General features: G+C 38.9%; 2 protein-coding genes across 11 annotated transcripts in view; both read left to right on the top strand.

Moving 5' to 3' along the window:
* The window catches only part of FAM171A2 (family with sequence similarity 171 member A2), a 410,010-nt gene that overhangs the window by 278,428 nt on the left and 106,097 nt on the right, over positions 1-25,485 (top strand). The window lies entirely within an intron of this gene.
* GPATCH8 (G-patch domain containing 8) overlaps positions 1-25,485 on the top strand; it is a 105,899-nt gene that overhangs the window by 15,278 nt on the left and 65,136 nt on the right. For 3 of the 10 annotated variants that reach the window (XM_050763045.1, XM_050763042.1, XM_050763050.1), the window contains exons 2-4: positions 10,711-12,194; positions 18,423-18,440; positions 20,994-21,066. Coding sequence is in view for 2 of the 10 variants with exons in the window: in XM_050763040.1 (XP_050618997.1) it covers positions 10,711-10,785; positions 20,994-21,066 (148 nt within the window). In the remaining 8 variants the exon portion in view is untranslated. The remainder of the gene's footprint in view (positions 1-10,710; positions 12,195-18,422; positions 18,441-20,993; positions 21,067-25,485) is intronic. The other 7 variants (XM_050763040.1, XM_050763041.1, XM_050763049.1 and 4 more) reach the window with 3 other exon arrangements.

Below are 25,485 nucleotides of genomic sequence, written 5' to 3'. Positions count from 1 at the left end.
CCACCCTAGCTAATTTTGTATTTTTAGTAGAGATGGGGTTTACTCCATGTTGGTCAGGCTGGTCTTGAATTCCCGACCTCAGGTGATCCACCTGCCTCGGCCTCCCAAAGTGCTGGGATTACAGGCGTGAGCCACTGCACCCGGCAATAATTCCTTCTCCTCCAGCTCTAATTTCTCTCTACTCATTTCTATATAGTTTAATCATGTAAAGGGTACAGCTGTGGGATTATGTAGATGTCAGAATCAGCACCAGTTAGCAAATAATAAGATTTCATTTATCTGGATGAATTTAAGGCAATTCCTGTCTTTATTGATACTTTAAATGATCACCACAACCAAATTTATAAGAGAAGTTTCCACATTTGTCCTGTGTTTGGAAGTAGAATCCTTGACCTGTAAGGAGCTAGAGGTACTGTGTGTTTTAATGACATGCAGGGCAGGTCAGCCAGGTTGTATTCATTGGCCATTAGACCTACCACAAGTTGAAGTTTTTTTTAAGAGTGGAGGCAGTTGAAGGAAAGTCAATTGGGTGTGTGCATAAAATTTAAAATCTAATACTTTTTTTTTTTTTAAGAAAAGCTAGATTGCTTCCAGTCTGACCCTTTTGAACTTATATTCCTGATCAGAATAAATGAAAAACTATATTTCAACTTTGAAAGCCTATAGTATTCAGAAAGGAAGAGTTGATTTAGATAATGAAATAAGTGTTCCAAGCAGTCATTTTTTTAAATTTAAACTTTATTTTTTACCTCCCTCAGCTCGTACCTATAAGCAGTCATTAAAACTAAATTTTAGAAATGCTATAATGTAGGACCTATGAATTTTTGCCAGGATAAGCATGAGTTTTAGTTTATACCTTTTATTTTGGAATAATTACTGTTAGCATCTTTTGTTTTTTCTTTTTTTGTTTTTTTTCTAAGACAGGGTCTTGCTGTGTCACCCAGGCTGGACTGAAGTGGCAAGATCGTAGTTTACTGCAGCCTCCAACTCCTAGACTCAAGGGATCCTCCTCCCCACTCAGGCTCTTGAATAGCTGAGACTACAGGTGTACACCATGATTAAAAATTTAAAAAAAAGATTTTTTTTAATTTATGAAGATAGGGTGTCACTGTGTTTTCCTGGCTGATCTTGAACTCCTGGGCTCAAGAGATCCTCCCACCTTGGCTTCCCAAAGTGCTGGGTTATAGGTGTGAGCCACTGTACCCAGCCTTAATACCCATTTTATCTCAAAGTGGTTTGTATGATATATTATATGATCATCTACATCTAAAGGAAATTCAGAGATCTAAGTGAGGTTTTAAAGGGAAGGTACAGCAGCAAAAAATACCTTTTAGATCCTTTTGAGGCCTTCAGATAATCAGATGCCATACTGTTTTTAGAAAGAATGACCCTGATAAGTCTATGTTTGTCAGAATGACTCAATTTTGGTGGGGAGGTGGGTTGGGAGGCAAGAAATAAAATATCACCACTACTATCATTGTCATCTTTACTACGATTATTACTATAGTTATGCCCTGGGGGTTTGAAATCACATTTTTCCTCCTTCCTCTTTCTGTTTTTCTAGTATAACATTCAAAAGGAACAAAAGGCAACTGGGCGCAGTGGCTCACGCCTATAATCCCAGCACTTTGGGAGGCTGAGGTGGGCGAATCACCTGAGGTCAGGAGTTCAAGACCAGCCTGGCCAACATGGTGAAACCCTGTCTCTACTAAAATACAAAAATTAGCTGGGCATGATGGCAGGTGCCTGTAATCCCAACTAGGGAGGCTAAGGTGGGAGAATTATTTGAACCCGGGAGAGGGAGGTTGCAGTGAGCCAAAATGGCACCATTGCACTCCAGCCTGGGTGACAGAGACTCCGTCTGGAAAAAAAAAAAAAAAAAGGGACAAAAGGATTCAGAGTGAAAAGAAAACCACTTACTTAAGTGAACCTCAGAGACAACCCCACTATTTCCAATTGCATGGTGGTTCTTTCACAGAATCCATATATATACTATATATATATGGATAATATACTAAGCATTGTGCACTCTTAACTTTCCCAAAGGATAGCATGCAAGCACATTTTCTAGCGGTTTGATTTTTTCCTCTTAATTGTATGTCTTGGAGATTTTTCCATAACTAGAAGGTTTTTTGTTTTACTTTTTGTTTTTGTTAGTTTTTTTTTGAGACGGAATCTCACTCTGTCCCTAAGACTGGAGTGCAATGGGGCAATCTTGGCTCACTGCAACCTCTGCCTTCCGGGTTCAAGCGATTTGATTACAGGCGCCCGCCATCATGCCCAGCTGATTTTTGTTTTTTTGTAGAGATGGGGTTTCACCATGTTGGCCAGGCTGTCATGAACTCCTGACCTCAGGTGATCCACCCGCCTTAGCCTCCCAAAGTGGTGGGATTACAGGCGTGAGCCACTGCACCTGGCCTGTTTTTTGTTTTATTTTAAAGTAATTTTAGATTTGTAGAATAGTTACAAAGATAGTACAGAGAATTTGGCATACCACTCACCTATATTCCCTACTAGAGTATCCGTATGCTAACTATAATACAATTATCATGGGCCATGTGTGGTGGCTCACACCTGTAATCCCAGCACTTTGGGAGGCCGAGGCAGGCAGATCACCTGAGGTCAGGAGTTTGAGACCAATCTGGCCAACATGGTGAAACCCCGTCTCTACTAAAAATACAAAAAATTAGCTGGGTGTGGTGGCGCACACCTGTAATCCCAGCTACTTGGGAGGCTGAGGCATGAGAATTGCTTGAACCAGGAGGTGAAGGTTGCAGTGAGCCGAGATCATGCCACTTCACTCCAGCCTGGGCGACAGAGCAAGACTCTGTCTCAAAAAAATAAATAAAATACAAAAAAAAAATTGGTCTGGCGTGGTGGTGCACACCTGTAGTCCCAGCTACTCAGGAGGTGGAAGTTGCAGTGAGCTGAGATTGCACCATAACATTCCAACCTGGGCGACAGAGTAAGACTCTGTCTTAAAAAAAAAAAAAAAAAAGGCTGGGCACGGTGGCTCATGCCTGTAATCCCAGCACTTTGGGAGACCGAGGCAGGTGGATCACGAGGTCAGGAGATCAAGCTCATCCTGGCTAACATGGTGAAACTCCTTCTCTACTGAAAATACAAAAAATTAGCTGGATGTGGTGGCGCATGCCTGTAGTCCCAGTTACTCGGGAGGCTGAAGCAGGAGAATCGCTTGAACCCAGGAGGTGGAGGTTGCAGTGAGCTAAGATCGCGCCACTGCACTCTAGCCTGAGAACAGAGCAAGACTCCGTCTCAAAAAAAAAAAACCAAACAACAACAACAAAAATAAAACCCTGAAAAGAAATGCTCTACAAATAATAACTTATTTAATTGTGTACTTCTCAACATTTATTTGATTTGCCTTAATAAAGCTATCAATTAGCCGCAACATTGGAAAAGTATAAAAACTTTTTATATTTTTCACTGTTTTAAAACTTGCCCTCTTAAAAATTAGGAGCCACAACACCAAGTGAAAAAGAATAAGAAACCCCTATCATCAAAAGTGTTTGTTATACAAGAAAAAATTACCAGTACATCTTTTATCTTAGTTCTTTAACATGGTTATAAGCAATTCTAAGTCCTGTCTTCATTAATAATTCACTGTATGACCTCATGCAGATCATGTCATATTTCTCATTCTTTGTACCTTCCTTTGTAAAATGAAGAACTTGAACTAGACACTCATGTCATTTCTTGGTCTAAAATTCCACAAATTTGCAGATTTAAGCTGAATTAAAGCTACCCTATTAAAATAAGGCTAATTGGTTTCTTTAATGTTAACATAAAAACATAAACACCATCAACTCCCACCAAAGTGAAATATTAACAGCAATCACTAATCCCTGGTAGTGAAGCGCAAAATATTTTCCACCTACTCCCAACATAAATGTAGTCTCATCACAATGATAGGAACACCAAATAAAAGTAAACAAAAATACTAGGTGTCACTGGGGTTGGTGATAACTTTTCAGATGGAAAACCAAAGGCACACCCATGAAAGAAAGAAATGGTAAGTTAGATTTTATTAAAATTTAAAACTGCTCTGCAAAAGACACCGTCAAAAGAAAGAGAAGACAGAACAGTTTGGCGGTTCTTACAAACCTAAACCTATTTTTTAGCATTCAGTCCGGCAGTCATACTACTTAGTACTTAACCAAAGGAGCTGAAAACTTAAGTCTACACAAAAACCAAGAACATGGATGTTTATAGCATTCTTTATTTGTAATTGCCAAAACTCCACAGCAGTCCATATATCCTTCAGTAGGTGAATGGATAAGTAAACTGTGATATACCAATGGAATATTATTCAGCCCTAAAAAGAAATGAGCTATCAAGCCAGGAAAAGACATGGAAGAACCTTGGATACATATTCAGGAATATGTGAAAGAAGCCAATTGGAAAAGGCTACATAATGATTGCAAATATATGACATCCTGGAAAAGGCAAAACCGTGGAAACAGTAAAAAGATCAGTGGTTGCCAGGAGTTTGAGGGGAAGAAAGTAAAGGGATGAACAGGTGGATACTGTGGATTTTTTTGAGCAGTGAAATTATTCTCTGTGATACTGTAATGGTAGATAAATGTCTCTATACATTTGGCAAAACTCATAGATGATGATATGTACACCGTATCATGATGATGGTAGGTACACCAAGAGTGGACCTTAATGTACTATGGACTTTGGCTGATAATGATGTGTCAGTGTTGGTTCACCTATTGTAGCAAATGTATTATAATAAATGTGCAGGAGGCTGTGTCTATGCTTTCAGCTCAACTTTGCTGTAAACCTAAAACTACTTGAAAAAATAAAGTCTGTCTATCTAAAAGTAATCACAGAAGTTACTAATTACAATAAACTCATATTCAGTATTTCTAAAGCACTTCTTCCAAACAGCATGTATATTTTAAAACTTTACTAAAAAACTGAAACGTAACAAATTGGAAACAATGGTTACTTCTAAGAAATGAAACAGGAGAAAGGAGGGCTTTCTTTCGTTTTTTTTACTTGTTACAGTGTAGCCTAAACTTTTAACAATATCCATTTTACATTAGTATTATTTGTGTTAGTAGTATATTTTAATAAAGGGGGCCACAATGCACTAAAAAATTAAAGACATTGCTTGCTCAACCTTTCCTCACCTGTGACCAGACTATTAAACTAGATAACATATCTAGAGGTAAGATTAAAGAGGTTACAAAAATTGTAAAAAAAAAAAATTTTTTTTAAAGTTCTACCTATGAGGTCAGTCTAATAAAATGTCTCAAAAAAAGCATTTTACAAAAAAATGTCCTTATTGATCATAATTTTAACAGTGCAAATCACCATTGAAAGACTGTGTGCCTGTAATCCCAGCTATTCTGGAGGCTGAGGCAGCAGGACTGCTTGGGCCCAAGTTTGAAAACAGCCTGGGCAACACAGGCTGTTAAAGAAAAAAAAAGCCGGGCGCGGTGGCTCACGCCTATAATCCCAGCACTTTGGGAGGCCGAGGCGGGCGGATCACAAGGTCAGGAGATCGAGACCACGGTGAAACCCCGTCTCTACTAAAAATACAAAAAATTAGCCGGGCGCGGTTGTGGGCGCCTGTAGTCCCAGCTACTCGGGAGGCTGAGGCAGGAGAATGGCGTGAACCCGGGAGGCGGAGCTTGCAGTGAGCCGAGATCGCGCCACTGCACTCCAGCCTGGGCTGGGCGACAGAGCGAGACTCCGTCTCAAAAAAAAAAAAAAAAAAAAAAAAAAAAAAGAAATGGAGAAAAATGGAGAGAAGGGAGTGGGCAAGAGTAAGAATGTGAAAGATCTGAGTCTTTACCTTGGTTAACTTGAATAAAATATAAACTGTCTTGTATGAACCAGCCTCTTCTCATTTTATTTACATAGGCAACATGGCAGAACCCTGTCTCTACCAAGAACAAAACAAAACCACATTAAACAAACAAAAATTAGCCAGGCGTGCTAGTACATGCCTGTAGTCCCGGTTACCTGGGGGGCTGAGGTGGTAGAATCAATTGAGCCTAGGAAGTAGAAGCTGCAGTGAGCTGTGATTGCGCCACTGCCTGGGTGACAGGGAGACCCTTAGTTATTCTAAATCAACATGTAATATTCACTAATGTACTAGAAAATGTTCTTATATAGAGTATATAGAAGAAGAAAGAGTTCCTGGACTTAAAGAACATGCTTTATGGTAGAGGAGATAAGTAAACAGGGAATCACAGTACAGGTACCATAACAAAGGTATGAACATAAAGCTAAAGGAGCACAGAGAAGGAGTGTCAGACAAGACTTCGAAGTTAAAAGAATCTATAAATATGTTAAAATTCATAGAACTAGGCTGGGCATGGTGGTTTACACCTGTAATTCCAGCACTTTGGGAGACCAAGGCAGGCAGATCACTCGAGGTCAGGAGTTTGAGACCTGACTGGTCAACATGGAGAAACTCCATCTCTACTAAAAATACAAAAATTAGCTAGGTGTGGTGGTACACGCCTGAGATCCCAGGTCCTCAGGAAGCCGAGGCAGGAGAATTGCTTGAACCTACGAGGCAGAGGTATGTAGTAAGCCAACATGTCGCCACTGCACTCCAGCCTGGGCGAGAGTCAGACTCTTGTCTCAAAATAAATAACCCCATGTTCTCACTCGTAAGTGGGAGTTGAACAGTGAGAACACACGGACACAGAGAGGGGAACATTACACACTGGGGCCTGTCGGGGTGGGGGGCAAGGGGAGGGAGAGCATTAGGACAAATACCTAATGCATATGGGACTTAAAACCTAGACGAGGCCGGGCGCAGTGGGTCACGCCTGTAATACTAGCACTTTGGGAGGCCAAGACGGGTGGATCATGAGGTCAGTTCAAGACCAGCCTGGCCAACAGGGTGAAACCCCATCTCTACTAAAAATACAAAAAAATTAGCCGGGTGTGGTGGCGGGTGCCTATAATCCCAGCTACTCAGGAGGTTGAGGCAGGAGAATCGCTTGAACCGGGAAGCGGAGGTTGCAGTGAGCCGAGATCGCACCACTGCACTTCGGCCTGGGCGACAGAGCCAGACTCCATCTCAAAAAAAAAAAAATCTAGATGACGGGTTCATAGGTGCAGCAAACCACCATGGCACATGTATACCTATGCAACAAACCTGCATGTTCTGCACATGTATCCCAGAACTTAAAGTAAAATTTAAAACAAACAAACTAAAGGTTTAATTACTTTAAAAAGGTAGTACACAGTTATTGTTAGGATGAAGTTTTTTGTTTTTTTTGTTTTGTTTTGTTTTTTGTTTTTGAGACATACTCTTGATTTGTTACCCAGTCCTAAATGCAGTGGCTCAGTCAGCTCATAGCCGTCTTGAACCCCTGGGCTGAAGTGATCCTCCTGCCTTAGCCTCCAGAGTAGCTAGGACTGTAGGACTAGGACTATAGGTACACACCACCACACCCACTAATTTTTTTGTAGAGACAAGGTCTTGCTTGCTATGTTGCCCAAGTTGATGTCCAACTTCCTGGCCTCCAGCAGTGCTCCCAGTTCAGCCTCCCAAAGTGCTGGAATTACAGACATGAGCCACTGCGCCTGGTTTATTCTTGTATCATTAAATTGTATAGACCTGTAGAGTAAAAGAATCGATATTCGGCTGTACATTGGTGTTCTATAATATAATGAGGTTTGAGTTAATCTCAGTATTTGGATATTTATGATTTAGTAATTTAGAAGTACTTTGCAATTAATACCTTTAAAGTAACTTAAAATGTTAAGTGTTACAGTAGAAATTAAAATACCAAGTAGCAGGTGTTTGGAGGTTAATTGAGGACAGACTTTCAGGCTGGGCCAGGTGGCTCAAACCTGTAATCTCAGCACTTTGGGAGGCTGAGGCGGGCGGATCACTTGAGGTCAGGAGTTCGAGATCAGCCTGGCCAACATGGTGAGACCGCCCCTGTCTCTACTAAAAATGCAAAAATTAGCCAGATGTGGTGGTGTGTGCCTGTAATTCCAGCTACTCCAGAGGCTGAGGTGGGAGAATCCCTTGAATCTGGGAGGCGGAGTTTGCAGTAAACCACGATGGCACCACTACGCTCTAGCCTGGGTGACAGACCAAGACTCCATCTCAAACAAAACAAAACAAAAGGCAGACTTTCAGGATTAATAGCTGTTTTTAATTTTTAAAAATCATTTGTTGATTATTGCTTTTTTTCATTCCTGAAATACCCACTCTTAAGTCCTTTTTTTTTTTTGTCTTTGGAAAGCATACTCCCGTCCCTTGCTATTCCATTTTTCTCCTTTTTTTCTTGGATAGACTTTGCCATACAATTTTTGTTTTTATTATTTTTATTGTGGTAAAATGCATGTAACATAAAATTTATTACTTTAACTATTGGAAGTATATAGTCCAAGCCAAGTGTAGTGATGTGGCGCCTGTAGTTTCAGCTGGTCAAGAGGCCGAGGCTTGGGCTCCTTGAGCCCAGGAGTTTAAAGGCAGCCTGGCAACATAGTGAGACCCCCTTCTCTTAAAAAAAAAGTATACAGTTCAGTGGCATTAAGTACATTAACAATGTTGTACTACTATCACCACCACCATCTTGTTCTAGAACTTGTTCAGCACTGCCACACAATTTTAGCACCTAATTGTTCCCTAGTATTTGGCTGTCATGTTAAGTATCAGGTGTAAGAGATAAACAAAACTCAGTTCTTGTCTTCAAGGACTTCACAGTTTAGTGAGAGAAACGTAATACTTACTGTACAATTTGACAAATTACATGTTAGAGCTCTGCATCATTAAATTTTATTATTGAATTAGAATTTAAATTTTACCTTGAAAAGGCAAAGTAACTTTTTGTTAGGTTAACATTCAAGTTATATCATTCCGTGCACCGAATTCATTTAGGCTAGACCAAAAGACTGAAGTCTTTAGTCTTTTGATTTAGGTAATTGTGGGACTCTGATATCCTAATGCCTTACACTTTAAGACTAGAAGGGAACCAGAAAATTGATATTTTGATTTAAAACCAAATAATGGGCTATTCCTTCCTGATGAAGCAAGGAGACTTGTGAAAACTGTGATTAGAGGGAACTTCTTAGTTGTCTGCAGTTATCATTTGTTGAAACTGTTTTTACTTATTTTAGTTGCAGTGACAACTTGCTTGATTATGATCAAATACCTCATTATACAGGCATGTTTATCTCCTTTGCAGATCATCTTAAGGAATAGTTGCTTTGGAAACTGTCAAGAACTTATTTTTAATTTCTTGAAAAGCTGGGAGGTATCAATTGATTTAAAGTTTAATGTCTTAGCAGATTTAGTTTAAAATGATGTTACCAGATTGAGCAGTATTTATTAAAATATATTTTATTTTCATTACTATGACTTGTTTTCTTCATTATTAAAGGTTTAATGCAATATTGCTTATAAAAAAGTGAAACAGGCTGGGTGCAGTGGCTCACTCCTGTAATCCCAGCACTTTGGGAGGCTGAGGTGGGTAGATCGCCTGAGCTCAGGAGTTTGAGACTACCCTGGGCAACATGGTGAAAACCCATCTCTACTAAAACAGAAAATATTAGCCAGGCATAGTGGTGTGCATCTGTAGTGCCAGCTACTTGGGAGGCTGAGGCACAAGAATCACTTGAGCCCTGGAGTCGGAGGTTGCAGTGAGCTGAGATTGTGACACTGCATTCCAGCTTGGGCTACAGAGTGAGACTCTGTCTCCAAAAAAAAAAAAAAAAAAAAAAAAAAGGTAAAACAGCATGGCTCTTTGTAAGACTCTGTAGTCTTCCTAATGTAGTCAGTCTAAAAGAGTTGGTGTCCCAAATGGTTGGTAGTGTTTTAGTTTGCAATTTCAACACTTGTTAGGAGAGTAAAAGTTCAGATTACTAGGCCTAGATTCCTAATAAGTTGTGTTTTGTTTTGTTTGAAATAGGGTCTCGTTCTGTCACCCAGACTTGGAGTGCAGTGGCTTGATCACAGCTCACTGCAGCCTCGACCTCCTGGGCTGAAGTGATCCTCCCACCTCAGCCCCCTGAGTAGCTGGGACTACAGGTTCACACCACAATGTGTGGCTAATTAAAATTTTTTTTTTGTAGAAACAGGGTCTCACTGTATTGCCCAGGGTGGTCTTGAACTCTTGTCCTCAAGTGATCTTCCCACCTCAGTCTCCCAAAGTGCTGGAATTACAGACGTGAGCCACTATGCCCAGCCCTAATACATTTTTATAGTTTTTTTCTTTCTTTCTTTCTTTTTTGAGATGGAGTCTTGCTCTGTTGCCCAGGCTGGAGTGTGGTGGCCCAATCTCAGCTCACTGCAGTCTCTACCTCCTGGGTTCAAGTGATTCTCCTGCTTCAGCCTCCCGAGTAGCTGGGACTACAGGCGCATGCCACCACAACCAGCTAATTTTTTGTAATTTTAGTGGAAATGGGGTTTCACTGTTTTGGCCAGGCTGGTCTTGAACTCCTGACCTCAGGTGATCCACCTGCCTCAGCCTCCTGAAGTGCTGGGATTACAGGCGTGAACCACCACGCCTGGCCCATTTTTATAAATTTTTAAAAAGTTGGAATTTGTGGTGTGGTTTTGATTGTCTACTGAAAAAGAACGATTGCAGTGTTCTTTTAGGTTAAAAATAAAAAGTTAAAAATAACCCTTAGTTTGGTTAAACTGTTAATAAATTTGACACGTACTGCTATTGAAAAATAACTGTAATCATCTTTTTTCAGGGTAATCACTTTGATCAATATGAGGAAGGACACTTGGAAATTGAACAAGCATCACTTGACAAGCCTATAGAATCGGTAAGATTATCAGTGCTTAATTTCGGGTCTTAGCCAGTTAGTTAGGTAGTGTTTGTGTGACACTTGATGTGAGTGAAGTTAAACTTATTAATGACCAATAGTACAGTTTAGAGTTGTTTTCTTGCATGCCATACAGTAATCAATTAGAATTTGGGATGTAATCTAATATTTAATATGTTGGGAAATCAGTCCAAAAAAATCTAGAAACACATTAGAATTTTGATGGAAAAATATCTTTCTGGCCCATACTGATAATTTTGTTGAAGGCAGCAAGTTAAAGTTTAGCATTTTGTGAATTGAATAAAGGAGTAAAATGTATTTTGATCCTTTATAGCTTCACCTCTCCTGGGCAATATAATTATGTATGAAATGTTCCTACATAAGTAGACTATGTATGGACATTTTTAAAAAATATTGTATTAGAAACATTCAAGGAGTAATATGTTTTATTTACCAGACTCTTGTGAAACATGGCAAGTTTGGTCTGTGTAGCTTAAGAATTGTCTGGTTTTTGTCAAAAGCTGATTGTTTCTATCTTTTCACACTACTTAGTTTTGGACACTGATGATACCAAGCAATAGAACAAGGAGATTTATTTACCTGGCTCTTAGTTTTAAAAAAACTTATTAATTTTTGAACATTATTTTCATTTTGAAAAACGCTTTTTTTTTTTTTTTGAGACAGAGTCTCGCTCTGTCGCCCAGGCTGGAGTGCAGTGGCCGGATCTCAGCTCACTGCAAGCTCTGCCTCCCGGGTTCACGCCATTCTCCTGCCTCAGCCTCCCGAGTAGCTGGGACTACAGGGGCCCGCCACCTCGCCCGGCTAGTTTTTTGTATTTTTTAGTAGAGACGAGGTTTCACCGTGTTAGCCAGGATGGTCTCAATCTCCTGACCTCGTGATCCGCCCGTCTCGGCCTCCCAAAGTGCTGGGATTACAGGCTTGAGCCACTGTACCCGGCCAAACCTATTATTTTTAAATAACACAGTCTATTGTTAAAATGTCTAAACTTGTCATTATTGTCAGCATTTACTATTTGTGCTTAAGTGTACATGTTTAATAATGATTTCAGTGAGTTATTGGTAAAACTTGAGTGGGAAAAAAAGTCAAAAAGGGAATCTTAATCTTTATAACCATCCATGGCAAGCCCACCCCTTCTCCTTAAGAAACACTAGCTTCTTCCTCAGGAAAATAAGAAGGCAATTTAGAGAATACGGATATTTTAACTTTAATTTTTATTTTCAAAACTGTAACATAGTAAAGGATCAACATATATTTATGTTCCTAATTAGGTTGGTGTTGTGTGTGTTTGTATGTGTGTTTAGATGTTTACAGAAATTTACACAACTTGGGGTGTTCGACATTTTTCTTCCACAGCAGTTGGCCCATATTAGCTAAGCAGCCATGATCTGGTTTGTATTGCACGGTCTGCCTTTTTTAATTTCTTCTCTAGGGTTTCTTTCTCCCCACCTCCCTTTCTTATTTCTGTCTTTCTGGTCCAGTGAACACTGCATATAGTACCTTCTGTCTTAATGTGCTGGCATGATGCTAGACTTAGGCATGGCAGTAATTGATGACGCATGTGATAATGCTGCAGAGGGAGAATTCTCATCTGATATTTCACTGAAAGCCTAGTCTTGTGTTTTGACATAAGGATAAATTGCCAAGCCCACTTTGCTAAGTTAAAAATCACCGGGGTTTGTGCCTTGTTCTGTATTATTTTGGGGATTATGACAAGGCAGAATTTTGTAATGAAATCTGTAGGCTAGACAGTATCTTGTATTTGCAAACTAATTTAATTTTTCCATTTCAATTTAAAAAACTGGAGGGTCTGGCCGGGTGCAGTGGCTCACACCTGTAATCCCAGCACTTTGGGAGGCCAAGGCGGGTGGATCACAAGGTCAGGAGTTGGAGACCAGCCTGGCCAAGATGGTGAAACCCCATATCTACTAAAAATACAAAAATTAGCCAGGTGCGGTGGTAGGCGCCTGTAGTCCCAGCTACTTGGGAGGCTGAGGCAGGAGAATGGCTTGAACCTGGGAGGCGGAGGTTGCAGTGAGCCGAGATTGTGCCACTGCACTCTAGCCTGGGTGACAGAGCGAGACTCGGTCTCAAAAACAAACAAAAAACAGGAGGGTCTAAGTTTAAGACCAAGCTGTCAGAATCAACTCCCCAGTACCATATTCTACAAGGTGCATGGTTGGTTAATATTCTTACACAAGCTATAATTCTGTGGATACTCAACAGCAGCAGGAAATTTAATTAGATGAAATTTGCAACCTAGTATTCATTATTACAATACTCAACAAATAGTTTTTTAAACCACTAAATTAAATGATATTTAACATTTTTTAAGCCTAGAGGGATACACTGAAATATTTTTGGAAATTTCATTCCTATGGCACATGAGGCTAAAGCTGTTTTACCTCTCATAATGTCCAGGACTTTTTCTGCCACATATAGGGAAAACACTATCAGAAGGCAGTCTAATTGAGTAATCATTGTTGAATAATCTCATTCAGTAGGAGTAGAATTGATATATGCCTTATTTATTAAATAGTGCTACCTTCTCCACTTAAAATAGCAAATAGTATATAATGCTCAGGCTGGATATTTAATTTTTTTAAATAAATAAATGCATGTTCAGAAATGTATGTTAGTAATGACACTTTCAATGAAAATTTACTTCTGAAAGATAAATATATGCATTATTTGTGATGTGATAGTTTAGGTTGTAGGAGAGAACTTCATGGCCTACATTGTATTAGATAGACATAGGACATAGGATCTGGGAGAATAAATAAAGATGTAAGAAAAAATAAGAAAAAAAAGGTATGACACACAAGATAAGAGGGATCTTATTTCTGTTGCCTGATCAGTTGGAAGTAAAATTTTAAGTGTTCTTTTTTTTTTTTTTAACATTTTTTTGACATTTTTTTTGGTCACAGAAAATTTTAAGTTTTAAGAGAAACTCCTACAGTGATTGGCATCAAAGTAGGTAGTGTTCCCTCCCTCCCACCAAACAAAAGAAGTCCCTTATCACCTAAGGAATGCCCACCAAATAATAAGTAAATATTTAATTATATGGCTGGCTGGCTATATTAAGCTGTTTTGTTTTTAGGGGGAAATAGTGTTGCTTCTAACACAGAAAGAGTGCTGAATTAAAATCTTTCTCTGCAGCAATATCTATTGAGAGGTGCTGACTGTTTTGCTACAGCATGCAACTCAAAAGTGGCTGGAAATATGCAGCTTTGGGAGTCTACAGATCATTGCAGGAGCTAAAGGTCTAGTCATTTTTTTTTAACTAAAGGTAATCTGCAGCAGCTGGTAACCGTGGAAGTCTCTGCACAGGTTTGTGCCAAGAATATGCCTGTGTGAAGGGTTATTGTGAGTATAGGATTAAGGTCTTTTTATTTTGTAGTAGGCTAGATTTGATGCAAACCAGCAAGATGGGAAATGAGACATGAAGATGCAATAATGTATTATGCTTTTAGTGAATTTCTGAAACCCAGATTTGTTAGTGAGATATTGGTATTTCAATTTTAATAGGTAAATGTTGAAAATACGTCAAAATCCAGCATTCGTAAAGCATTTAATAATATTTTTGGAAAAGTTTTATTTTCCTTATTTACTTCAACCAACCAGATATCTTTCAGTGAAATTTTTCCTCAAGAATAAAACATCTTTTTAAGAAAATTATGGAAGAATTACTGAACAACTTGATTATCTCTATTAAAAACAAGTTGGAAAGTGTTAACATTTTATCTCTATTACGAAAAACTTTGAATTTGAATTTTAAAAGTTGTTATTGCTTTATGAGATATTTAGGTCTCAAATGTTATAATTATAACCTCCACTTACTTAAAGACAAAATTTTTACAAAACAAAGCTTGATCTAAAGCCATAGCTCCGTCTAGGATTCAATCACAGCAGAATTAGTTGGTGTTATTTAGGATATATGGTCCTTTATGACCTTTATCATAGTTAGAAGATGAGGAATCGGGCCGGACGCAGGGGCTCACCCCTGTAATCCCAGCACTTTGGGATGCTGAGGCGGGCAGATCATGAGGTCAGGAGTTCGAGAACAGCCTGACCAACATGGTGAAACCCTGTCTCTACTAAAAATAAAAAAAGAGCCAGGCATGGTGGCACACACTTGTAATCCCAACTACTCAGGAGGCTGAGGCAGGAGAATCGCTTGAACCTGGAAGGCAGAGGTTGCAGTGAGCCAAGATCACGCCACTGTACTCTAGCCTGGGTGACAGAGCGAGACTCCGTCCCAAAAAAAAAAAAAAAAATGCACCAGGCATGGTGGCTCACGCCTATAATCCCAGCACTTTGGGACGCTGAGGCGGGTGGATCACAAGGTCAGGAGATCGAGACTATTCTGGCTAACACGGTGAAACCCCATCTCTACTAAAAATACAAAACTTAGCCGAGTTTGGTGGCACACGCCTGTAGTCCCAGCTACTTGGGAGACTGAGGCAGGAGAATCTCTTTAACCCGAGATTGTGCCCCCGCACTCCAGCCTGGGCGAGACTCGATCTCAAAAAAAAAAGAAGATGAGGGTTCAGATGGGAGAATGACTTTAAGCTATATAGAAGGCAAAATGCCTGCATCATAGACTTAAAACATGTTGTTATTGTTGTGGTTGGAAATGCAACTACCCATCAGCCATTAGTCGGCCCTTGCTCTACCTGACAGGTTTAAAAATTAGTGTAAGCTTCAAACTCCAGTTGCTGATGTTTAGTTTGTGCATCTTAAGGATTTGGAAGTATATGTATAATTGGGTTTTGTCATGTTGCATATCTGTCTAGATCTGTGGACTCCACTAGTTCCAAACTGTAACTCTATAAGACTGCTGATTTGACATTTAGCAGTGACCATATATGGACTGCACTAGAAATAATGTGCTTCTTGGAGCTGAATGGTGTAGCATTACTATGTGGCTTTTCTCTTTAGTCTTCATTGTGTCATCTGTAGTGAGCTCTAGAGTTTTTGTTTTGGGAATTTTTACAACTTGTTTGCATGGGTTCACCTAGTAGCCTTGGTTCTTGCTTATAGTCTTTAATACACAATCAGCAAAGCTTACAATCCACTCAAGAGACTTACTGTTTTGTCACTGTTGAAAATGGGCTAAATGATGTAAATTGAATGTGGCTGCAACTAAAACAAAATTCAGTATAGAATTAGTATTCATCCAGTCATGGGCATACCTACAGCATGGTTTTCTCTTGAGACGTAATAGGCTGTTTCCTACTGTAAAAACTTACAGCCAGCTTCATACAATTAAGTAAATTTTTTCCTGTGTTTTGGCAGGCTCCCATCATACATGTGTATTGGTGGTGCTGTTGCCAAAATGATCATTGTTACTGTGGTGGCATACAGCTTCATGGAGCAGAAAGTTTCTACTTGGTATTTAATTAATAAAAATGTTGAGGAATGGCTGAAACAGTTAATAAGTATTTTTAAATTGCTGGTATTGTGTTTTCAGCATATTGGTAGTTTATAATACAGATTTCTCATTTTCAAAGATCTTCCCACTTAAAAATTACATCCCTTTTCTCACATGTTTATTAAAGAAGAACAAATGATAAAAATGTAGCATTTTAATGATATATTTATGTGTAGAAATAGGGGGAGAAAAAAAGGCCAACTAAGGTAATCTAGGTGAAAAAGTTTGAGTTTTCAGCATAGCTCCATGGTTTAACCAGAATTAGAAGAACTTCATTTCCAACCAAAGAACAGGCCACACAGCCACCATTTTGGGGTCTTGAGCAGAGAGAGAAAACAAATAGGTGGTTTGTGAGAACTCTGAATTATGTAGAAAACCAGCTTTTCTGCGTAATAAATAAGCTTTGCCTTATTTATTAAAGTTAGGATTTCTTTGGAATTCTTCCATGTACATTTAAATTGTATCAAGTTGACTTTAGAAGAAAAAAAAAGTAAAAGCAGCCTGCCTCTATCATGCATCTTAGTTGTTAACCAGAGGTTTTAAAATGAAAAAATTTTCTGTAATTTATTTTTGGTTCTATGAGATTATAATTAAACCCCAAATTATATATTTAAAAAACAAAAACTGAAAGATTTTTAGTCATTATTATAGTAACTGAAAGTAAGTAAAGAGTTACTTTTTTAAAAATTATTTTTAAAAATAATTACTACTTTGGAAATAAATTGGCCGGGCATGGTGGCTCACACCTGTAATCTCAGCACTTTGGGAGACCGAGGTGGGAGGACCACTTGAGAGCCTTGCAGGTCAAGGATGCGGTGAGCTGTGACTGTGCTACTGCACCCTAGCCTGGGTGACAGAGTGAGATCCCGTCTCAAAAAAAAAAAAAAAAAAAAGGAACAAAGAAATTTAGTGTTCATTGCCCTTGTTCTGTCTAGATTACCTGTTTGAGCTGTAAGCTACTTGTGCCAACTTGATGTTATAAATAGCGTCCGTGGGCCAGTCGTGGTGGCTTATGCTTGTAATCCCAACACTTTGGGAGGCCAAGGCAGGCGGATCACTTGAGGTCAGGAGTTTGAGACCAGCCTGGCCAACGTGGTGAAACCCTGTCTCTACTAAAAATACAAAAAAAAAAAATTGACCGGGTATGGTGGCATGCTTCTATAGTCCCCGCTACTCAGGAGGTGGAGATTGTAGTGAACTGAGATTGCACCACTGCACTGCAGCCTGCTACAGAGTGAGACTCCGTCTAAAAAAAAAAAAAATCCTGAAATAATTGGCAAAAATTACAGTTGTAAACAGAAATAATAGATTGCTTGTTTCCCGCAGACAGGTTATTGAGTTTCTTGTTCTTTCACAGAGAAAGTTTTGATCATTTCAGAGATAGACAAGTCTGGTTTGTTTTACTTTGTTATAAATTATTTTGGTGTGCCTCCTTGTGTTAGCCATCATCCTTAAGCCTATTGGATTTTTGATGAATGTTTATAAAACCTTAAGCCTATTGGATTTTTGATGAGTGTTTATAAAACCTTTTTTTTTCTTTTATTGGTAGGAAGGGAGACCATACTGAATACTAGCCCTTCCTGCAGAGTCACAGAACTACCTTTTTTCCTCCAAGAGCAGGTAGTTTGAAATGATAGGAAAGGTCCAGTTTTTCTGTGTTGGTCATTCATTTACCCTAGGAGGTTGGTGAGGAGAGGAGATTCTGGGAGATGTGTCCATTGTGTCTGTTGTCTTTGTTATGACTGGAAGGACTTAGAGTGGCATGTTAAATATTTTATTATAGTCCCTGAGAAAGTAGATTTAATTAAAGAACAGTTTTAAACTAAAGTTTTAGAAGAGAAATGCCACTACATTTTCTATCAATGATTTTTTTTCTGAGAAGGTGACAGCCATCCTCTTGAGTGGTTTTGTAAAAGTGGTGCTAATGTGTATAACCTTAATTTTTTCTTTTTTTTCTCCCTCTCCCTTTAACATTTGCTTTTCCTTTCACTGTTGTCAGTCACAACACGCTGCTCTTGAATCTCTCAGCTGGTCTTGACTCGTGAATTTACTTATGCTTTCACTCTTTAATAAATACATTACTTGCAAGCAGTGAATTGAAAACAAGACAAAAAAAAAAAAAAAACGACCATTAGTGATTGGACAGTTTCTTACTTTGTGTTACATTTAACTGTTCTTTTGACAGCCCAGTTTTTAAAGCCAGGTTCGTATGGAAATGCTTTCACTCCACTTGCACTGCTTTTGGAAATAGCATACTGCTTCATCTGTCTGTTTATTTTAGTGCATTCATAATATAACACAATCAGCATAATGTCTCATCTCCACTTAGCCAAAGATTGAGTTTTCTTTAAAAACAACAACAACAACAAAGTGGGGGGGGAGCAACAATTTTTGTCAGCATTGTTTAATGCCTAAATCTTGGTGTCGAATATAGTTATGAGTCTTTTAAGAGATTAAACAATTATTTAATAAACCATATATTCTTAGAGTCATTCTGCTATCCTTGTCCTTTCTAGAATTATTCAGTTGTAGGAATTACGATATGAAATAAGGATTTTCTACACAGGTAAGTTTGCTTTCATAGTAGTAAAATAAGGGCCTGTTTACCTTTTTGTTTTCTGCTAACATTACTTATATTGAGACTTTTAATCTTTTCTTTTTTAGGGGGTAATAAAGTTATAAATAGTTAGACACTGAGCACTGGGTAAGGGAATGCTTTTCCTAGGAGTTCAGTTTGGAGCGGGGAAGGGAAGAAGCCGCAGCAGCAGTAGTGTTATATTAAGATTTTGTGATGTGTAGTAATGTGGAAGTCAGTGCTTGGGATCAGTAGTGTTTCTAATTCTTTCAGATGGTATGGAGCAAAAATAACTTGCAGCAAACTTTTGTGCACCATAATGATTTTATATGTATATTTGAAACAATATGTTTTGTTTTAGAAACAAATTTTTCATTATAATTTGCCTCCAGGTTTTGCTTTTAAAAAAATATCTTGGATTCATGCCTGTAATCCCAGTACTTTGAGAGGCTGAAGAGGGAGGATTGCTTGAGCCCAGGAGTTCTAGATCATCCTGGGCAACATAGCGAAATCTCATCTCTACAAAAAATTAAAAAATTATCCAGGCATAGTGATGTACACACATAGTTCCAGCTACTCATGAGGCTGAGGTGGGAGGACTGCCTGAGCCCAGGAGGTCAAGGCTGCAGTTAGCTGTAATTGCACCAGTGCACACCAGCCTGGGCCGCAGAGCAAGACGCTGTATTAAAAAAAAAAAGTATCCTGATTTTTCCCCATCAATGAAATAATTAGCTGCTTAGCCCAGTTTTCCAGGTTGCATGCTGTCATAAACTTATAGAAGGAAATTGTCCTTAAACAAACAGAGCATATGGGAGGCTTAATCTTCTAACTTCTAGTTAAAGAAGGTAACAGTAAAAAAATGTTTTTCTTTCCTCTTGAGTTCAAAGAGCACTTTATCATTGAATATGGAGATGTCAGACAAACAGTTTAATGTGCAATATTTGGTTTTAATGCAGAAATTTGTAGTTTAGTCAGCTTTATAAATTGATTTCAGGAAATAATGAGATTTTCAAATGATTTACCTTTGTTTTCTGCTAACATTACTTTTATTGCGACTTTTAATCTTTTGTGGATTTATACTATAAATTACATTTTAATACATATAGAATACTTTGTGTTTAGAATTTTTCAGTGTTGTCCATTGGATGAATAGCATCATTTTTTCTGATATACAGTTAGTGCTTATTTTTAGCCTTGTCTTGGTACTTCACAATAACTGTAAAAAGCAAAGAATTGGACAAAGGGCTGCAGATGTTTCCAATACCTTGACCTCTTAAACGAAAGCTGACATTTAATTGTTGTTTCTAGCATTTTTTTCATGCAGTGTATATTGAAATACCTTTTCGAATGTGCTCCTGGGAAGATGAGACATTATGTATGTTGGTTTCTCCCCCCTACATGCACTAATGGTTCTTTACTGTTAACTTATTGCTAGGCCTGTTTCATTCTAACATCTTAGCATTTTTGTTAGACTACATGTTGAAATGCATCACTCAGTCTGTGCTTGAGCTCATTTTATTTTTCTGTTTAATCAACTTAATTTCTTGTTTTACTAACCTCACTGTTTTTTCAGTTTAATATTGGCTGCATGCTAGTTAAATATTTATATTATATATATTATTATTATTATTTTTTTTAAACCAATCAAGTCTAGCCTGGATTTTGCTCTGATTGTTTTTTCATTTCTAGTGGTGGGGCAGTCTTACACTTACAACTTACTTTGTATCATGAAAGCCTGACACATAAACAAAACAACTAAACACAATGTAGATTTTCTTTAAAAAAAAAAAAATCTTAAAGTGGTGCTGTTTAGGTGGTGGATATGACTGTATAAGTACCTTGATTTTATGCTTTTTAATGTTATTTTAAAACTTCATAAATGTATTCTTCCCCTTTTCCCTTTCCCCTTTTTCTCCATTTTAAAATGTTATATACAAAAGTTGCCCAGCACACCATCAGAAAGGACCCTTACCCCGTATGTTCTTCCCATAAAAAATACTAGCCAGCTTTTCTTTTTACATTAATGTCCCTCTTATTGGGCACATTTACCCTATTATTAGCACCTTTTTGCATGCATATATGTAGAAGTATCTCTTGCTCATCATCTGTTTAAATGTCTCTAGGAAGGGAAGAATATATTATTGGAATATTTTTGGTTTGTCTCTCTGTTCTGTCTGTCAGGATAATATTGGACACCGCTTACTCCAGAAACATGGGTGGAAGCTGGGCCAGGGATTGGGAAAATCTCTTCAGGGTAAGTGTTTACATTTATCAAAGAAAAAGAAAGAAAACCATTTCTGATGCAGATCTTGTACCTGAATATATTTGTTGTGTTTTTAAAAAAGTGCTTGGGTTTCTCCCCCCTGCCTTTTTCAACCCTTAGAATAGTCTATTTGTCCTATAACTGTATTTTAAGTCACTGTTAAGCCTGTATATTTGCCAGTAATTTGCAAAAGTAAGCTGCTGTGTCATCGAAACTTTCAAGTCAAACATACTGTGTGTGGCTCAGCCTTTTTTAAATTTTTTTTTTTTTTTTGGTGGAGGTGATGGGTGGGTGGAGTAAAAGGAATGCAAAATATCAGAGTATGCTTTCTTTGTGCTATTTAGTAATGTATTGTGGGTTCAGTATTATAAAGAGAATCATTCAGTAGCAGAATTTAATTTTTATCGTTTTAAATTCTCCCTGAAGCTTGTGATTGCCCTGGCTCTTTTGCTCTGCAATAAGAAATTTATGTAGTGGTAGAAAAGAAAAATTAACCTCCAAGAAACATAAAATGAAAGCAGAGGTTTTTGAGGGCTCTCTGAGCAGAGAGGTTATTTCTCAGGTTCCTATCAAAGTCTGGAAAATGTATGGCTTAAAGTTTCCGTTGCGTTTGTTACTCTGTTTATACCAGTCATTTGGTTTAAAAACAAGATACTAATATTTCAGCTTCTGAGTTCTCCCTAGTTGAAAACCAACCACCTGCATTCACTTTTTAGCTCTCTTAGATTCAAGAGCTACTGTTTGTTCTTTGCAGATGTGATGTGAATGCTACCTCAGAAATTACGGGAATTGGCTGGGCGTGGTGGCTCATGCCTGTAATCCCAGCACTTTGGGAGGCTGAGGCGGGTGGATCACGAGGTCAGGAGTTCAAGAGCAGCCTGGCCAACATGGTGAAACCCTGTCTCTACTAAAAATACAAAAATTAGCCAGGTGTGGTGGCACATGCCTGTAGTCTCAGCTCAGGAGGCTGAGGCAGAGAATTGCTTGAACCTGGAAGGCAGAGGTTGCAGTGAGCCAAGATCACGCCACTGCACTCCAGCCTGGGCGACAGAGTGAGACTCTGTCTCAAAAAAAAGAAAAAAAAAAAGAAATTATGGGAATCATTGTGCCTCTACATCTGATCATGTGGGAGCTTATTGTATAATAGGCATCTTTGGGGAGAAGTGTGCTACTGTTGACTAGTTCTTTGATTTTGGAAATGAATTTTCACAATTTGAATGCCAGAGTCTGATCAATTCAAGTGTGTTGAGAGGAACACAAGGACAGGTGTAGTGGCTCATGTCTGTAATCCCAGCAGTTTGGGAGGTTGAGGCAGGAGGATTGTTTGAGGCCAGGTGTTCAAGACCAGCCTGGGTGAGATAGCGAGACCCTGTCTTGATTTTTTTAAAAGAAAAAATTAATTAATTAAAAAGGGAAACCAAGAGGACAGGGCTTGAAATGGGATGTTTCAGTTATTTATTTATTTATTTTTTTGAGACAGAGTCTCGCTCTGTCGCCCAGGCTAGAGTACAGTGGTGTGATCTCGGCTCATTGCCAGCTCCGCCTCCCAGGTTCACGCCATCCTCCTGCCTCAGCCTCCCGGGCTCCTGCCACCATGCCTGGCTAATTTTTTGTAGTTTTATAGAGACGGGTTTCACCGTGTTAGTCAGGATGGTCTTGATCTCCTGACCTCGTGATCCACCCACCTTGGCCTCCCAAAGTGCTGGGATTACAGGCTTGAGCCACCGTGCCCAGCCAGGATGTTTCAGTTATTAAAACCTTTAATTTTAAAATTCTACTTCTACAAATTCTATTCATTGGTGACACATGGGAGATGCTCAATAAATATGTTTTAATGAAATACTACTAAGCATTAACCTATTCTTTCGGGGAAATAGATTTAATTACCTTTAAACTTGTTTTCCTTCCAGTGGCACAAGAACGCTTTGCAAACAATACAAAGAATACTCTGATTAAGAGCAATTCATATGGGATAGACCACATATTTTATAAGAGCCTAGAAGAGAGAAGATAATCAGGACTGAGATAGAGATGACTTTTTGATAGAATTTGTCCCAGTGGTTTGCATAGTTTTAAGTGTTGGGTTGACTTGAATGGAGGTGATTGCTTTAGAAGAAGATCAGAAGACTAGATTTGCTTTTCTCTCCAATATGAAATACCTCTTCTATTCGAGGACACCCAGGAACATTGTTGATTGTTATTCTCTTTGTTCAGGCACACAAGGTGGGGCTGTTTCATAGTGGCTAGCAAATCTGTTTGAATCCCAGAATTTTTCATGTTAAGCATCAGAGACTTTAATGTACAACTAGAACCTGCAGAGAGAAAGGAGGGGGAAGAGATAGATGAGTGTTTAAGAAAGGATAGGTAAATGGCTACTCACCTACTTTGGGTGATCCAAAGTTATTTTCAATTTTTGTTTTTAAGGAGATTTTAGGCAGGGTGTTGCGGCTTATGCCTGTAATCTCAGCACTTTGGGAGGCTGAGGCAGGAGGATTGCCTGAGCCCAGGAGTTTGAGACCAGCCTAGGCAACATAGACCCCATCTCTATCTCCACCTATACCACACCCCTCAAAAATTAGTTGGGCTTGGTAGTCCACGCCTGTGGTGTCAGTTACTCAGGAGTTTTGAGGTAGGAGGATTACCTGAGCCCGGAAGGTTGAGGCTGCAGTGACCCTTGATTGCACCACTACACTCCAGCCTGGGTGACGGAGTGAGACTGTCTCACCAAAAAAAAAAAAAAAGAACAGTTTAGAATTTTGATTCCCTTTGAACTTTGAGCTTCTTGAAAAGAGGAATTAGGTTTTATCCATATTTTACCTCCATCTCCATGGTAACAGGTATATATAGGAAGTACTCAATAACTCATAAATCTATTCATTTAAAAATTCAAAGGAAATTTAGGCCGGGCGTGGGTGGCTCACGCCTGTAATCCCAGCACTTTGGGAGGCCGAGGCGGGTGGATCACAAGGTCAGGAGATCGAGACCATCCCAGCGAACATGGTGAAACCCCGTTTCTACTAAAAATACAAAAAATTAGCCGGGTGTGGTGGCGGGCACCTGTAGTCCCAGCTACTCGGGAGGCTGAGGCAGGAGAATGATATGAACCTGGGAGGCGGAGGTTGCAGTGAGCCGAGATCGCGCCACTGCCCTCCAGCCTGGGCGACAGAGCCAGACTTTGTCTTTAAAAAAAAAAAAAAAAAAAAAAAAAAAAATTCAAGGGAAATTTAAAGCTCATGTGAAGGGCTTTTTTCTTTTTAATTGTTAAAAAACAGATAACATAGCCGGGTGCAGTGGCTAGCACCTGAAATCCCAGCACTTTGGGAAGCTGAGGCAGAAGGATTACCTAAGGCCGGGAGTTGAGACCAGCCTGGGCAATATAGCAAGACCCCCATCTCTACAAAAATATATTTTTTTAATTTCCTGGGCTTGGTGGCACACACCTATAGTCCCAGCTATTAAGGAGGCTGAGGCAGGAGGGTTACTTGAGCCCAGGAGTTGAAGGATGCAGTGAGCTATGTTTGGGCCATTGCACTCCAGCCTAGGTGACAGAGCAAGACCCTCTGTTTAAAAAAAATAAATAAAACTCACCCTTTCCAAAACATATAACAAAAAATTTAGCACCTTAATCATTTTTAAGTGTACAGTTGTGTATGTTAAGTATATCCACATTGCTGGTGCGAAGTCCATCTGTTTTAAATGATTAGTATCTTTATTCTCCAAAAAGAATGGAGCCTTATTCTATTTCCAACATTAAGAATTGAGTTTGTTTCATAACTGGCTGTTTTTTTCCTAGTGTCAGATTCAACAGTGTACATGCAGGCATTGTGCTGGTTTCTCTCACATATCTCTTTCTGTAGTACCCACATAATTTAACCTAGAATATATCCGCATTTATTGTGTATTGAGGCAATTTATGACAGATTTCTTTGACCATACTAAACCGTTGATATAAATAACCACTCAAGAAAGCCCTGTCACTCTAGCGTAAACAGTAATGCCTCCTTGGTATTTTATAGACTAGGAATCGCATGTAATTTCTCGGCTTATGCTTTTGTAAGTTTTTCACATTGACTAGTTCATTGTCAACTTTCCTTTTTATTTGAGTTTAGAACTCAACATATGTCACATACAACCATCCACTAAAATTTTAAACCTGGTCCTTTTGGGCTTTTTTGTCAAAGGTTTAAAAATTATTTTGACCCATTCAAGGCTTTTGCCAACAAAAGTTGCAGTTCTTGGGGCTCCAGTGCTGATGCCTTGTCACTGAATAGATTGGAGAATAGGGCCTGCAGACTCTGGAATGAAGTTGTCTGTGGCTGTACTTTGTAAACTGAGTTTATTTTTGTACTCATATTTTCTTATTCACGTTTCATTCTCCCTTAGTATTTGTTAAAATATTTCAGAAAATTT

This window comes from Macaca thibetana, chromosome 16 (genome assembly GCF_024542745.1).
Source record: "Macaca thibetana thibetana isolate TM-01 chromosome 16, ASM2454274v1, whole genome shotgun sequence".
Classification (NCBI taxonomy): Eukaryota; Metazoa; Chordata; class Mammalia; order Primates; family Cercopithecidae; genus Macaca; species Macaca thibetana.
Note: the sequence above shows the minus strand (reverse complement) of the source record. Positions and strands in the feature narration are given on the sequence as shown.